Source organism: Carassius carassius, chromosome 20 (genome assembly GCF_963082965.1).
Source record: "Carassius carassius chromosome 20, fCarCar2.1, whole genome shotgun sequence".
NCBI classification, from domain to species: domain Eukaryota; kingdom Metazoa; phylum Chordata; class Actinopteri; order Cypriniformes; family Cyprinidae; genus Carassius; species Carassius carassius.
The window spans coordinates 11,880,942-11,898,073 of NC_081774.1; the positions used below are offsets into that span (position 1 = coordinate 11,880,942).

At 40.2% G+C, this 17,132-nt stretch overlaps 1 protein-coding gene across 3 annotated transcripts in view; it reads right to left on the reverse strand.

Annotated features, from left to right (window-relative positions):
- The window catches only part of LOC132096346 (astrotactin-1-like), a 295,271-nt gene that overhangs the window by 149,473 nt on the left and 128,666 nt on the right, over positions 1–17,132 (reverse strand). For all 3 annotated transcript variants that reach the window (XM_059501638.1, XM_059501637.1, XM_059501636.1), the window contains one exon: positions 557–723. In XM_059501638.1, the coding sequence (XP_059357621.1) occupies positions 557–723 (167 nt within the window). The remainder of the gene's footprint in view (positions 1–556; positions 724–17,132) is intronic.

A 17,132-nucleotide genomic window follows, 5' to 3' on the forward strand; every position in this document is an offset into this window, starting at 1 on the left:
CTTCGTGCCGTTCACATTCTGGGCCTGCTCATGTGTATTTGCTCCCAAGACCTCCTTCGGGAAGGATGGGGCTTCCATAAGCTACAGTTTCAGCTTGCATATTTTACCTAGCAAAATTTGACTGGTAAATGTGTGATTACATTAGCATGTTTTATTAAGATCAGGTTTGCCAGTTTTTAATTTGAAGCCATGTTCACGCTCATTTTAAATAAACATATAGACTAAAATGTGTGAACAGGTAAAAAGTGTGGCAATTCACACTCAGACACAAACTGCCATGATGGACTAAGAAAGTTTATGAAAAAAAGAGTCACTGTGAGGTGCTGTTAATTGCATAGATAATCAGCTGAACTAACCATAATTTACTTACTGTGAATTTCTGAACATTATTCAACAGAAAACAGCAGAAATTCAGTCTTCAAAAATAGCAGGTGTAAATACCAGTACATATCCTGCTGTTTTAAAAAAGCATGAAAGAAAAAACATGGTTGAGAAAGCCCTGTTAAGATCTAGTTATCTTACAGTCTGTATGTGTGTAGAGAGTGTGTAAACTCACCCGCAGAACATCAGGATGTTGTAGAGAGTAGGGTCCTCCTCCAGAGGTGCCAGCTGCTGAAGGCACAGCTGTTCACAGCCCCCATTAAAGCCGTCAGAGCAGTCAATGCCAATGTGATGGTCATAGCAACCGGTGCCATCCTTCATTGGGCTCAAACCAGGAGGACACTAGTGGAAAATATTAATAAATAAAAATTACTTTTATACATTCTCTGATCTGTCATGATATTTTTTCTTTGGTATGTGGCAATTTCAGCATGCATGGCTGCATCACAACAATATCCAATAATAAATAAGCTGCTAATGTATGTGTTAGAGTGTGTTGTACTTTTGTGTGTTTGGGTTTCCATGTTAAATTGTCCTTAAGATTTGAAATCTTGTTTTTGCTAGTAATTCTTTTTATTAAAGGAATATAAATGGCCCTGAATGTTTAGTTGAGTGCTTCAGGTACTGTTATATACAGTAGAACCCCCAGTTTAACATTATCAAAAGAAAAAAGAGCCGATCTGAGGTTGTAAGAGGACACATTGCAGGCTGGTCTAAAACCCTCATCACTCAATCATCCACAATGATGGTGGATCAGCACCTAGAAAGGACCTCTACAGCCCTGAAAGACAGCGGAGACCAGGACAACTAGATCCCCAGATACAGATCCCCTGTAAATAACTTGTCTCAGCGGATCACCGGAACAAGACCACAGGAAACAGATTATTCTTCTGCCAATTTTACTTTGCTGCAGCCTGCAATTGAACTGCTGGTTTTGTCTGGTCAGAGGAGAACTGGCCCACCAACTGAGCCTGGTTTCTCCCAATGTTTTTTCTCCATTCTGTCACCGATGGAGTTTTGGTTCCTTGCTGCTGTCGCCTCTGGCTTGCTAATTTGAGGTCACTTCATTTACAGCTTTATCGTTGACTTGATTGCAAATGATTGCACAGATACTATTTAAACTGAACTGAGATAATGACATCACTGAATTCAATGATGAACTGCCTTTAACTGTCATTTTGCATTATTGACACACTGTTTTCCTAATTAATGTTGTTCAGTTGCTTTGACGCAATACTTTTTGTTTAAAGCACTATATAAATAAAGGTGACTTGACATGACAATGTCACTGACAGCCACTAATGTTAAAAAACATTTCAACCAAAAAAAAAAAAAAAAAAAAGGAGGGGGGTGGGGGGTGGCTTGGTTCTAAGTGTTACAACAAAGTTTTCCAATATTAATAAGATTTCAGCAGAACCATTACACATGATGTAAAGTCAACTGAGCCTTGGGAGGAACCAGGCTCAGTTGGGGGGCCAGTTCTCTTGTTGACCTGACTGCTTCTGTTCTCATTTATAAGTCGCTTTGGATAAAAGTGTCTGCTAAATGATTAAATGTAAATGTAAATGTGAAGTAGGTAGTAGAACAGATATACTTTAAGTCTTCACTGTTAAAAAAAAAAAAAGATAATTTTACAAGAAAATACTATTTCAGTCTTGCTACTTCAGAATTTCATGTTTAATTCAATGGTACTTGCCATGTCTTTGTGATTATTTGGGAAAATTACCATTGTGTTTTCATAAACGACATGGTGTAACATGGTATAAAACAACATGGTGTAACAGTTGCAAAGCATGTTAACTGTTCTGTCTTTGGCTAAACTGATGAGAACAGAACACAGTTCAGAGTCCCAGCCACAGAGCCAAGACGAGAGCAGTAGATTTATTGATTTATTTACTGTATATTACTCTGCTGCCACACTGATCTAATAAACATGCAATTTTTTTCCCCAGCTGTTTTCCTTCACAGACATAAGGGACTGTATTTTTTAACTTTTGTGTTTTTTGAACATAAACTTGTGTGTATTAGACAGTTTAAGCGCAATAGGACATGAAAGAGAACTTAGTTTAGGACTCACATACTGTGTGGCAGCCACTCTCTGTGTTCACCTCGGATGTGCGCGCTCAGAAAACTGTATATCAGAAGTTTAAATTAATATGGATTAAAACGCATGATTTCAGCGCTATAGACATGACAATCAAAACCAAAAAGAGGTTTTTTTTTTTTGTGAGCTGTAAAAGCACAGCCCCATTCTGGAAAAGGGGGTGGGAAGCAACAGCTAGTTTGCATTTAAAAAGACATGCACAAAAACAACATGTTTCTGCTTCCCATTAAATAGGCATTTTCAATATGATATAATAAATTATCTGTTGAGCTAAAACTTCACAGACACATTCTAAGGACATCTAAGACATATTACATTTTGTAAAAAGGGACATAATAAGTCTCCCTTAAAAATAACATCCCCTAACAGTTACACTACCTTCTCAACTCCATGCATGTTTTCTCTGTCTTATCCCCAAGCTAAGGATAAATGGAAAATGGGATAAAATGTGCCTTCTCAAAATCAGTTATAAGCTTCATGTCATCTTTCTTGCTGCAGGTGGCCATACTGAAGATTCAAGATAGTTACAGGAAACATGCCTGCAACTGTTCAGAAATGCTTCCTAGGAATCCATATTTTGTAACGAGAAGGCAAACCAATTGAATTTCTACAGTATTTTGAATGAAATTCCTACAAAAGAACCAGCTTCTCTACAATTAGTCATTCTCTATTCAAAAATCATTCAAATGACAGGTTGAAAGGGCATAATTTTCTACCACTGTGGGTGTTGATTCAAGCATTAAGCAGCTTTGATAATAAAATGCATTAAGAAAGAGTAAAATTGTATAGCTTCTTAACAAAATGAAACTAAAGACTATTTTTCCCCATCTTATAATTAAATTGCTAATATTAATACAAGGTCCTGAGAGTTAAAAAAATAAAATAAAATAAAAGAAAAGAAAATTACAAATAAGTCCATCACAGCATGATATACAGTACACTTCACCATCTCGCTTCCTCAGTTTCTCCAGTGGCAGGATAGGTGTAAAACACACCTTTTCTGACCGCCACCTTTTCACTTGACCTCATTCGTATTAGGAATCAAAGCCCAGATGTTGGTAATGCATCTTAGTAGCACATCTTGTCCCTGGATGCATCCATATTGATTTTGTCAGTTAGCTACAGCTGACAAGACACCTGATTTATTACCAGCAATGCAGAGAGTGCAGGGCACCAAGTCTCTTAACTCATCTGTGGCAGATTCCTTAAATCACAAAGTCCCAGTTTGATCAACTGAACAGAGGACATTATTGAGGAAAGGGGCGGGTTGCTAAACAGAAAGCAACATTTTATTTTCATATATATATAATTTTTTGCTTCTATATATATATATATATACAGTATATATTACATCTCATTTTATTTTACATCTATATTTAAAAATGTTTAAAATTATATTTTGCCAAATGACAAACTTTCATTGACACATTTTTGTACATTTGTACATTTTCTTCAATAGCCTTTTTAATGTGGTAAAATGTTAAATGCCTCAGTGCCAGCTGAGGTCAAATACATATTGATGGTGATTGATTCTGCCTTCTATTCCAATGTTTTCTTTGCGATCACAGATTTAAAAAAGAATGGATGAGTCAAAGCATTAGTGTGAGGAAATGGGCAATGAGTTACCAAGGAGCATGTACATGAAAAAAGCTGGAACATAGCTTGACCAATGCAATAATAATAATAATAATAATACAAATAAATTAATTAAAATAAATACATTTTTAAAATCAGCATTTTTCTCGCAGTGAGTAATGCAATTCCTCAGCCAAAGTTCAATATTATTGCAGTCTTCTATCTGAGCTCAAAGCATCCTTGATTGAAAAGCACTTTGTAGTACAGAGGACATGTTGAGACAGTTAATGATGCCAGAGAAGTCATGAAGATTTTAAATTCAAGATAAACTGAAAAAGCCCTGATCTACTGAGCCGTTTAATCTAATTTCCAAATGGGGATCTAGTGCCACCACTTTCCAAAGCTTAAGAAAATTGCCCATGTTATTTTGTCATATAGGAACAAATCCTTTTCAGACTGTCGGATAAGCTATGCAAATCTAAAAACTGTCAAAAACCAAGAAAAAAGGTAGAGAACAAAGAAGGCAGAACACTTATTGTGTGTGTGTGTGTGTGTATAAATACATATATATTTCATCAGCCTTTACTCAAGTCTTCAATGTCACATAATCCTTCAGAAATCATTCCAATATGTTGATTTACTATCAATGATGTTCTTTTTATCATAATCCTAAACAAAATGTCCAAAAAAATATTAAGCAGCAAAACGTCTCTAGGTTACGAATGTAACCCTAGTTCCCTTTCAGTCGGTTACTCTCGACGTGACCGATGAATATGGGATATCGCTTCGATAGACCAATCTACTTCGAGTGTAAACTAAACGAGCCAATGCACATTGGCATGCAATTATTGTATCCAGCTGCCGCTGATCACTGCGTGAGTATAAGAGGGCAGCAGGTGCAATGCATACCAGCTTTTTGCTTCGGAGCCGAGCGTTAGTATCGCTCTGCTTAACTGTGTCTGCTGTGAACTACGAGTTCAGCACGCTCTTGGAAGCTTCGTGTGTTGGCGAGACGGCGCTTCAGCGGCGGTCGTTCCTGTGTCGAGTGGATTGCACACTTCAGGCTGCACTACCCCTGTCGTGTTGCAAACGGCCAATTCCCCTGTGCGCCTCAGCACTAAAAGAGCATTTCCTAAAGAGCAAATTTCTCTAAAAGAACTTCACGGGTGCGTCTTTGTAAAGACGACCGATCGTCCTTATAAGGATGCCGTTTCACCTGTGCGTTTCTGGGTGCGGTCGTTACCTGGCAACGGGTGATGGTCACGGTCGCTGCCTCACGTGTCTGGGCGTCGAGCACGATGAGGTGGCTTTCGTGGATGAGTCATGTTCTCACTGCGGAAATTTGACCATCTCGGAGCTGCGAACCAGGCTCCGCTACCTTCAGGGGGGCGGAGTCCCGCTGCCGCGATCTGGGGCTCGTTCTGGCGGCCGACAGACGAGAACCTCTTCCGGCAGTAGCGCGGATGGTTTGAGGGTCACAGTAGTGGCAAACCCCGCAGGGAACCAACCCTCTGGGGACCACCACTCCTCTTGCACCTCCGATCCAGTGGAGCAACCCCCGAAGATGCCCGATTGCGGTCGTGCTATCCTTTCTGCAGCAAGGGTTGGAGCGAAGGCTGTGTCCCTCCACCCTCAAAGTCAAGGTTGCCGCTATTGCTGCATACCATGACCCCGTGAATAGGAAGTCTCTGGGTAAGCATGACCTCATCGTCAGGTTCCTTAGAGGGGACAGGAGGTTAAATCCTTCCCGGCCCCCCTGTATACCCTCTTGGGACCTGTCTCTAGTGCTTAAATCACTACAGCAGGGCCCATTCGAGCCTTTGCATTCAGTTGAGCTAAAGTTTCTTTCATTGAAAACTCTGCTCCTGCTTGCACTGGCCTCCATCAAGGGTAGGGGACCTGCATGCATTTTCGGTCGACGATTCGTGCCTACAGTTCGGGCCGGCTGACTCCCAGGTAATCCTGAGGCCCCGGCCTGGCTACGTGCCCAAGGTTCCCACTACACCCTTCAAAGACCAAGTGGTGAACCTGCAAGCGCTGCCCCTGGAGGAGGCAGACCCAGCCCTGGCTTTGCTTTGTCCCGTCAGAGCATTAAGGTGCTACGTAGACCGGACACAAAGCTTCAGGACCTCAGACCAGCTCTTTGTCTGTTACGGAGGCCGGCAGAAGGGGAGTGCCGTCTCTAAGCAGAGGATGGCCCACTGGATTGTGGATGCCATAACCCTGGCTTATCAGGCTCAGGATGTGCCCTGCCCGTTCAGGTTGCGAGCTCACTCAACTAGAAGTGTTGCATCCTCCTGGGCGCTGGCTCGTGGCGCCTCACTGACAGATATTTGTAGAGCTGCGGGCTGGGCGACCCCTAACATGTTCGCTAGGTTCTATAGCCTTCGTGTAGAGCCGGTATCCTCCTGTGTTCTCACCTCAAACGGGTAGTGGCACTGAGAGGCCCCGGTTAGTGTCGGCTTGCTTAAACCGCTCCAGAGTGTCCGTACTGTAGACCCTGTTGAGATCCTCCATCACCCTAAGCAGCTGGACGCAGCGGAACGTCCGGCGCTAGACCTTAATGATGAATCCGTGAGAACCATGGAAGGGTGGGTTCCATATTGAGACCTAAGCGGTACTCATATGTGTATAGTCCACGGTATAGCCTTAGAGCCTGTGTTTCCCCGGCAGACTTCTGCCTTCCCAAGAGGGTTTTAATCACCTCAAATTTCTCCTTATACTCCTAAACGGATGCTATATGTGTATTTGCCTCCGAGACCTCCTTCGGGAAGGATGGGGCTTCCGCAGCGTCCCGGCTCCAAGCGGACCGGGTACGTTTTCCCAGTGTTATCCAATCTCACCCAGTGAGGTAGTGCTTTGACAACGGTGAGTGGAGCTACTTGTTCTGAGCCCCGGCCTACACCTAATAGGGGCGCAGGCGGCTCGCACAGGGCACTGGAAGGGGCAGAACCCATGGCGCTCTGATAGGGATCCCATATTCGTCGGTCACCGACGTGGCGTCGAGAGTGACCGACTGAAAGGGAACGTCTCGGTTACGTATGGTAACCCTCGTTCCCTGAAGGAGGGAACGGAGACGCCACATCCCGTCGCTATGGTTCCTGTACCGCCGCTGAGCTGCCGGGTCCCCGGCTCGGCTCCTCAGCGAAAAACTGGTATGCATTGCACCTGCTGCCCTCTTATACTCACGCAGTGATCAGCGGCAGCTGGATACAATAATTGCATGCCAATGTGCATTGGCTCGTTTAGTTTACACTCTAAGTAGATTGGTCTATCGAAGCGATATCCCATATTCGTCAGTCACCGACGTGGCGTCTCCGTTCCCTCCTTCAGGGAACGAGGGTTACCATACGTAACCGAGACGTTCCTCGAGGTAACGAGACGCTGAGTGTAAACCACAGCGGAGGAAACGTGTAACTAAGGGGTGTCTTCCCAAAGACTGACCATCGAGAAGGACATGGTAGGCCGCAATGGCCGCCACGTAAACCTTCAGCGTGGAGTGGGTCAACCCAGCAGAGAGCCTGGCCTGTAGAAACTCCAAAACTGTACCAACTGGGCAGTTTGCTGGGTCAACCTGGCGGTCTCTGCACCATGAGGTGAAGAGTTTCCACCCCAGGGTGTACAGTTTCCTCGTTGAGTGAATTATCATGCCCTGCGCCTGTGAGAGTAGGTCTGTCCTAATCGGTATCTCCCATGGAGAGCCGTCGAGGAGCGAGACCAGATCTGTGAACCATACTCGGCCCAGCCAGAACAGGGCTACTAGCAACAGACGGACCCCATCCCGGCGTACTCTCGCCAGAACTCCCAGTAGCAGAGCAATAGGGGGAAAGGCGTCTTGAGTCGCAAAGAGGTCTACTTGAGCTCTGCCAAAAACTCTCCATATCTGCTTCACCACCTCGGGGTGAAGCTTCCATTCCCCGGGCCTCGGGTCCCTGCCTCGACAGTATGTCTGCTCCCGTATTTAGTTTTCCAGGACTATATACTGCTCTTAATGAGAGGAGTTTGCTCTGGGACCACACAAGGATCTTGTGCGCCGGCTTGTACAAGTGGTGCGAACGCAGACCTCCCTGGTGGTTGATATAAGAGACCACCGATGTGTTGTGGGTGCGCACTAACACATGGTGACCCATTAAGTCTGGGAGGAAGTGCTTCAGTGCACGATAAACTGCTAGCATCTCTAGACAATTGATATGCCATGTCAGATGGTGACCGCTCCACAGACCACGGGCAGGGTGGCCACTCATGACCGCACCCCAATCAGAGAGGGATGCATCCGTCGCTAGTATTACACGGCGACAAGGAGCTCCCAGCACCGGGCCCTGATTCAAGAACCAAGGTTTCTTCCACATTTCCAAGGCATGGAGGCAGCGCCGCGTGACCTTGATAGTTTGAAGTGGATTGCCCCTCTGGGAAAATCCCTTGGTCTTGAGCCACCACTGTAGGGGTCTCATGTACAGCAGGCCAAGAGGTATCACATTGGACGCAGCTGCCATCAGACCCAACAATCTCTGAAATTGTTTGACAGTGAGTGACTGGCCTTCTTTGACTCTCTCGACTGAGATGAGGATCGACTCGATACGAGCATGGGACAATCGTGCCTGCATCCCGTACTACGCCTAGATAGGTGGTTCTCTGAACTGGAGAAAGTACACTCTTCTTGGCGTTCAGTCTCAAACCCAGCTCCCCCATATGTGCGAGAACGACATCTCGATGCCGAGCCGCAACCTGCTCTGACTGAGCTAAAATCAACCAATCGTTGATATAGTTGAGAATGCGGATGCCCTGCATGCGCAGGGGGACCAGAGCCGCATCTATACATTTTGTGAACGTGCTGGGTGAGAGTGCAAGGCCAAAGGCAAGTACTCGATATTGGTAAGCTTCACCCCCAAAAGCGAACCTCAGAAACTTCCTGTGTTGTGGAAGGATGGATATGTGGAAGTATGCATCTTTGAGATCTATTGTGACAAACCAGTCCTTGGACCTGATCTGAACTACAACATGCGTGATCGTGAGCATTTTGAACTTCAGTTTCATAACTGATCGATTTAAGACCCACAGATCTATGATCGGATGCAACCCCCCATCCTTCTTTGGAACTATGAAATACCGGCTGTAGAACCCGGACTCCCTGTCTTGAGGAGGCCTCGATGGCCTCCTCCCCTAATAGGGTTTTCTCTCCTTGTTCCATAACCAGAGCATGCTCGAGGCCAACTAACATTGGAGTAACCCCGTTGAACCTCGGCGGAGGAGAGCCGAACTGAATAGGGTAGCATATTTCTACTGTGCGCAGGACCCATTGAGATACATTTGGCAGTAGTTTCCATGCTGCTAAATAATCTACTATGGGAATCAGTCTCTCGAGACTGACCTCTGGTGTAAGAGGCCCCTGAAGGGGCGCCGAGCATTTCAGCTCCGCTACGCACGCGGGTGGAAAATACTGAGGACATTGCTCGCTGGAGGCCGCTGTGCCCTGGAACTCTGGCAGGGTTGGCAGACCGGCCCCCAGAGGGCGCTGAGGCGAGACGGGCACCGTGTAATGTGGTATGCGCCGCTCTACCCCAGTAGGGGCTGCCCTCTGCAGTCGTGACCGAAACGTGTCAGGAATTCTTAGCTGAGGACCTCCCAGCCTGAAGTACGGCCCTCAGATCCGCCTTAGGCTGGGAAAACCCTGGTTCAGAGGCAAGACTGATGATAGACTGAGAGGACTGCTGCCGCCCAGCAGCCCCTCCAGTATATATAATTTCTCAGAGTGAGATAAATGTCATTATAACAACAATAAATAAGACTGACAAGACAGAATGACATGCACACACAGAGTGCTTGCTGAAATACGCGAAGCTGAAGCCAGCTGCGCGGCTCGTGCCTTTATAGCTTCCTGGTAGCTTACGTCACCCCGCCCGTGACGTCACGCTCTTCGATAAGACAGATTAGATATGATATTCAGAGTCGCTCACGCTAAACGCGTTCCCCAAAGCATTTCGACGCAGCTCGAGTTCCTGAAGAGGAACTGTTTCCAGCACTGGTAATAAATCAATATATTAGAATTATATTTTGAAGGATCATAACTCTGAAAACTGTAGTAACAGCTGATGAAAATTCGGATTTGCATCACGAAATAAATTATATTTTAAAGTATGTATTATATATGTATAAATAACCTCTGACACAGAGCAGAGAAAACTCCTCACATAACCGTTAAGTTACAGAACATCTGTCTGTTTACCTAAGTAACAGATATAGGTGTTATGCCAAAACATATTTTTAATACAACTGACTTTATATTAAATGTGAATTTAACATTGAAATTCAATGTTACTGCTACTAATCTTTCATTGTTCATAAAGAGAGCAAATAACATTTGCATTATCAAAAATAATTTTCACTGACAGTCTAGAGTTCAATCAATCTCAAGTCTCCCATTAAAATCACTGAAACTGTTAACACTGTGAAATCAATATCTTATTTACAGATTCGTACACACATCTGCACTTTGTTTCTGATGAGAGAATTTGCCAGAAAGAGGTATTCAGTCAGTGAGCGAGTGAAGGAAGAACCGGAATTTTAGCGATGACTCATGTGAACACCTCTGATTGGCAATTACATTCATAAGCTCAACAGAATCGTGTGTGATTGGTTATAATGGGCAGTGCTGTAAAAACGCATCTATCTCTGGCTCAGTGCCAGCCAGCGAACACAGATCTGAATTTAGCAGCTGATGATATGACTCGCTGAACATTCTCACTCCGGTGTGATTGTATTAATATTAATAAAATATTAATCTGCTATTTTTTTTGTCTTTTGGAAGCTGCATTCAACTTGGTTCCCTTCTGTTATAAGTCACATGTACAACAGACTAATGCCACAGGTATCGTGTACTGTAATCCAATGTAGCCCATGTTATTACCTGTTGAACAGTAGACAGCTCACCCGGTGTTCATCTAATAAAGATCTTCATCGCTAGCAAATAGCCTTTGCAGATTTGCTTTCAATTCAATGCAGTTCCATAGCCACGTTTTCTACGCTGCTGATGTTAAACGTTACAACTCTGAGTGAAACACTTCAGACGCAGGGAACTGAACGAATCATTCAAACTGATTCATGAACCTATTCACTCGTTTACCAACTGGTTTGATCAAGCCTTTGAACAGAGTTGACCCAAAAGAATGAATCATTAGCGAATGAGCATCGCTCATTGCCCAGAGAAAAGTAGACGGCGCGTTTGGAATAAACTGAAGCATTTATAACATTTATTGCATTAAGATAAAGTAACGAGAGGAGAGTCGCCCACAGTAACGAAGTAAAAGTAGAGATTTTTTTCCAAAAAATTTACTCCAAAAAGTAGTAGTTACCCAAAAAATTTACTCAAGTAAATGTAACGAAGTAAATGTAACTCGTTACTACCCACCTCTGTATATATCTATATATATCTATATATATATATATTAGGGGTGTAACGGTACGCAAAAATCACGGTTCGGTACGTACCTCGGTTTTAAATTCAAACATTAAACTGCAGGTTGTTTATTACTTTAAACTTTTTTAAACAATTTGTTTGGCTTTTTTTAAAACACTTTAATAAAATATAATATTATATATATATATATATATATATATATATATATATATATATATATATATATATATATATATTAGGGGTGTAACGGTACGCAAAAATCATGGTTCGGTATGACCTCGGTTTTAAAGTCATGGTTCAGTTCATTTTCGGTACAGTAAGGGAAAGAAATTCAAACATTAAACTGCAGGTTGATTATTACTTTAAACTTTTTTTTACAATTTGTTTGTCTTTTTTTTAAACACTTTAACAAAATAGAATTATATATATATATATATATATATATATATATATATATATATATATATATATATATATATATATATATAATAAAAAATAAATAAGAAATAAAATAATGCTGCAAAGTTCTCCACTAAATAAAATATAATGAAAAATATAAATAAATAACTATGATTACAGTGCAGCATTACTAATCCCAGCTTGTAGGCCTGCTCATATTTAAAAAAAATATATATATAACTTTTCCAAAGTGTAAAGTGGAGCAACAACAGTTTCAGTTTTTAGACCTGCTCATATTTCATTATTGGGTTGGCCCGATCGGAATTAAGAGCAAAGGTCCGTTTAAATGCAGACGGGAGCTTCTAAAATCTTTGTAAATATTATTTTATTGTATTTTATGTATTAATATTACTAAATTTATTTTTATTATTGTTTATTTTACTTTATGTATTTATTTATTATTTTTCTTCTCTACTCTTTAGTCTACCAGGGGGTGGGATGGGTTCTACATTTTCTCAGTTGCTTTTAGTTTTCTGCTGTTGTTCACAAAAGAAAATTCAATAAACAGTTGTTAACAACAACAAAAAAATGCAGACGGGAGCTGCGTTTGAATTATGGTCGTTTTTTTCCTAGTTGTAGTGATGTTCACACTCGCGTGATGCCTTTTGAAAACTTTAGAATCAGCTGCAGGGCGGGATTTGCGCTGAACGCGGAGACTTCTGCCACTTAATATGTTCGTGTGGAAACACGAAAATGTACCTATGTTCCGCACACAAAATATTGCATTCAGTCATTCGGTGCACACGTACCGAAACGGTCCGGTACGAATACACGTACCGTAACACCCCTAATAAATTAAAAAAAAAAAAAAATATATATATATATATATATATATATATATAGACACACACACAGGGGTGCACATATTCACATATCATATGGGAACTTGGAGATTTGGTTTGGTCCTCACACGGTGGTACATGGTGTGACCCATCAAATATTATTAAAAAAAATTAATTAATAAAAGTGATTATATCATTGCACTTTATTTAATTTTTTTAAAGAAGATAATTAACTTAAGAATAAATTGTGATAATACTATTTTATTTTAAAATAAAAAGGGAGTATTAAATACAAATACAATGATTGTAGAGTTTCAGTAAATTAAATGTCACAGTTTACATTGCTTTGAAAACGTTAGCAGGAAGCCTGGATTTACAGTTAGTCGTTTAGATAAAGATCATAAAGATTTAAGTTTGAATAGAGATCTTATACAGTACAGTTTGTGGATTTAAAATAGTAATTGTGCATCGACAGATGACAACCATATCATTAAGCAAATGCGCACTCTGAACTAATTTACACAGCGCATTTCTTATTTTGATCGTGCATGCGACCTGCGAACCACTTATGTGCACCCCTGTATGTATATATATATATATATATATATATATATATATATAGAGAGAGAGAGAGAGAGAGAGAGAGAGAGACCCCTCCCAAAAAATTACAATAAAATAAAATAAATACATAAAAATCAGTCGAATCAAGATAAAAATCTGATAAAAACAGCTGTAATAGTGTTCTAAACATGAAACCATAGAAATATTGTTGATTTTATATAATACAGTCAGACATGCATTCGTAAGGATGAAAACTAACATGAACAGTTGCTATAGAAACACCATATCACACACACACACACACACACACACACACACACAGAGAGAGAGAGAGGGAGAGAGAGAGAGAGAGAGAATACAATTTAACATTATGGGCTGAATTGTGCCAGTGTGGAAGACCATCACGATCAAATTTACTGACATACTTTCCAAAAGTCCATTGATAGAATATGCAAAAATGTTTTTTTTCACCGTGATAATAAAACAACAGATTTACATTATTTATAGGCCTAAAAGTTGTGCACTGCATGCTGGCTGTTAAAACAAAGCAATCAGCAAATCAGTGTAATTACTAAATTTAAATTAAATTTCAGAAGTTTAAATCAAACCAATTTCCAAAGAGCCAAAACTACAGCAACAATTATTTGTACTAATGACACTACATTTAATTAATGACAAAGTTAACAAATTATTTAACAAATTAGTGTTGCCTTCGTGGTAAATTTAGAAATAGAAATTTCTTGGGATTAAATATGCCAATGGTCAGCCTGAATTTTACAGTCATATTAGAAATCTTGCTTTAGGGACTGTAGCTTTCTATATTAGCATGGCCAAGTACTCCTGTTGGCCTTGATTGTCCCTCTATAGCATATAGTCACATAGATGGATAGAGTCCTTTAAAGCCACCTTTTGATCCTGGGAGGAAAAGAAGAAAAAAAAAAACAACCTGGTGTTTCCTTCCTGCTGCGCATCTGGATCACTCCCACCGAGTTTGCACTCAGGAGACCTTTGCCAAGTATTGACTAGGAACTCAGAAGTGCTTAACAGCCAGAACATGATAGGAGACAGAACAGCTTTTGGGGAGATTGTGAGCTAGCTGTCAAAGAGAGATGGAATGCATCAGTAAGAAACAGAGAACTCTACCTCTAGTGGATGACCTCAACTTAAACTTGCTCTCAGCAGTGAGGTTATACTGTAATACTTTTTTTTTTATACTGAAACACTTTTGAAATACTTTTTATTTTAATTTTATACACAATCTGAAAATGCACCCCACCTCCTTAACTAGGATAATTCCAAACATTTGAAATAATAGCAAATAGTAATATATTATTAATATAATTCATAGTCAAATTAATAGTAAAAATCTGTGTAATATTTTGTAAAATATTACTACTACCACTAATAATTATTATTTTAAATATTAACGATGCTATCATTCTCTCTGTATATAGGGTAACACTTTAGTATAGGGACCAATTCTCACTATTAACTATTATGCTCATTATGCATGCCTATCAATAAAATACTAGCTGTTTATTAGTACTACTAACTATTAATAAGCACCAAATTAGTAGTTTATTTACACAAAAGTTGTAGTTAATGGAGTGTATATATATATATATATATATATATATATATACACACACTCCATATATAACTGTTTTGAAATGTACAGTACTGAATGTCTTTATTTATTTATTTATTTATCTAAAAATACATATGTAAAATATTTGGTGAGAAGAAATAATAATGGTAGTTTTTCAATCTAATTTTAATTTTTTTATTCATGAAGAGTTTCGCATTTAACCGGCATTGTTATTCTGATATTATATACTACTAACACATACATTCACATAGTTCATTCACATACAGACTGCTACTGTACCAGCATCTGTCAGCAACATCATAAAGTCTCTGTTGAACATGCCTGGCTGGCTCACTTAGATCTAGAGAGGAGCCAATTTGTTTTTCACATGGACTGCTGGATGGACGACGGGCACCCCTCTGTGTCCCACAAAAGCACTCAACACCTAGTGTGCTGGAGGGAAAGGAACTAATTAATCACATCATCATTTAGCGATTATCAGAGTATTTCCAAACTAGTGCACTGTTCCTCTCCCCAGGAGTGCCATACATCAGCTAGACAGAGCAGATCGGAACGAGTCTGCTCATGCAGACTGCGATATTAAAACACAGAAGCCGCAGTGGCACTGCTGTCCTCAGACAAGGTGTTAATTGATTGGGAGGGGGAGGGGTGAGGCTCTCTGGGGGGCCAACTGTGAGCTCTTATGATGGGACAGACTGAAGCAGCATTTTTATAGCTTCAGTCATCTTTTAATTACAAAACATCAAGCTACGGGGTTAACAGAAGTGTATGATATGATTAAGAAGAGCAGGATGAAATTAGAGTTAAAATTTCTGTAAAATATTGAGAAGGCCAAAACATCTGTTTCATTAACAGCAGGTTTGCTGCTGTCCGTCCAGCTTTACTTGAAGGAAATATAAGTGCTCGCAAGGAAGCAAAATAATATATGAAAATAGAGATGACAGAAGAGATCAATCAATCACAATTCACAATTCAGTATGCAAATACAAGTAAGAAAGAAGACTCAGCAGAATTTAGTGGTGCAATGTCCTCATCTGTCAATCATTTCCTGACTCCTCCCGCTCATCAATTCATGTCAATCTACACTGACCTATGAAAACCCCACCCAAATTATGTTTTGGCTTTAATGCATGCTTGCTAATATTATAAGAAAACATGCTAATTTAATTCCTTTGATTTTGCAGTTACATCGCCCTTGTCTTTACAATTTATTTTCTTTAGCCTCTAATGATTATAACAAGACACAGACACTCATTAAATTACTGTGTAGCCTACTTTTTAATATCTACAAATATGATTCATTTTATATTTGCATAAAATAAATCATATATTTACAAATACATTCACATTAGTAAGAGCTGTATTCTTTAGGACAAAATAAAAAATTACATCAGATCGAAAATAACACATAACTTTATTACCTTTAAAATGATCATTGTATGCTAGTCAGCAGTGCACTACACTGTAACCCCTTTTTGATCTGGCAACCCTGATTTTGCTCCTATGATTTTTCCACACTTAATACAAAAAAGCATGGTGACCACTGACTGTCAAGTTCAGCTGCAGTTTGTTTGGTTTATTAAAAATATATACATATATTCAGTCAGGGTTTTAACACTGCACATCATCTGCACACTAAATAAAAAGTAGAATAACAAGTATTTCACTAATTTAAAGAACTGTTAAGTTGGTAAAAAAAAAAAAAACTTATCTAAACAACAACAACAACAACAAAAATACAAGCCAAACAGAATGATACATGGCACCCATTGTCACTCAGTATTCAGAAAACACAGTCAATAAATGGACAGGAACAGTTATCTAATAAGGCTCATGTTAGACATGTACCTGCACAAACCCTGAGTCGCATGTTTATAACCATGAGCATGAGATCATGAATTAAGTGAGTGTCAGAAAGATGCTAAAAGACACTAAAGACAGTAAACGGGCTGCGCATCATCACAAAAGCGTACCATTTTCACATGTTTTTAAGCCCTGACAATTTAAACATTCAAAAGAGTTAAAAGCATTCAAACACAAGACACAGAAAAACTCAACAGAGTACTTGTGTACCGTGTTTGAGCCGTGTATTGAACCCCGAAATTGGCCTATTCTTGCTGTTGTAATTATAAATACATACAAAATTATGTAAAAATACCCGTCTTGGAGATTATCCTTGAAAAAAACTGCCGGTTATGTCTGAGGTAAAAGTATGCAGTGGAGAAAGAAATCGGATGTGTATCATTA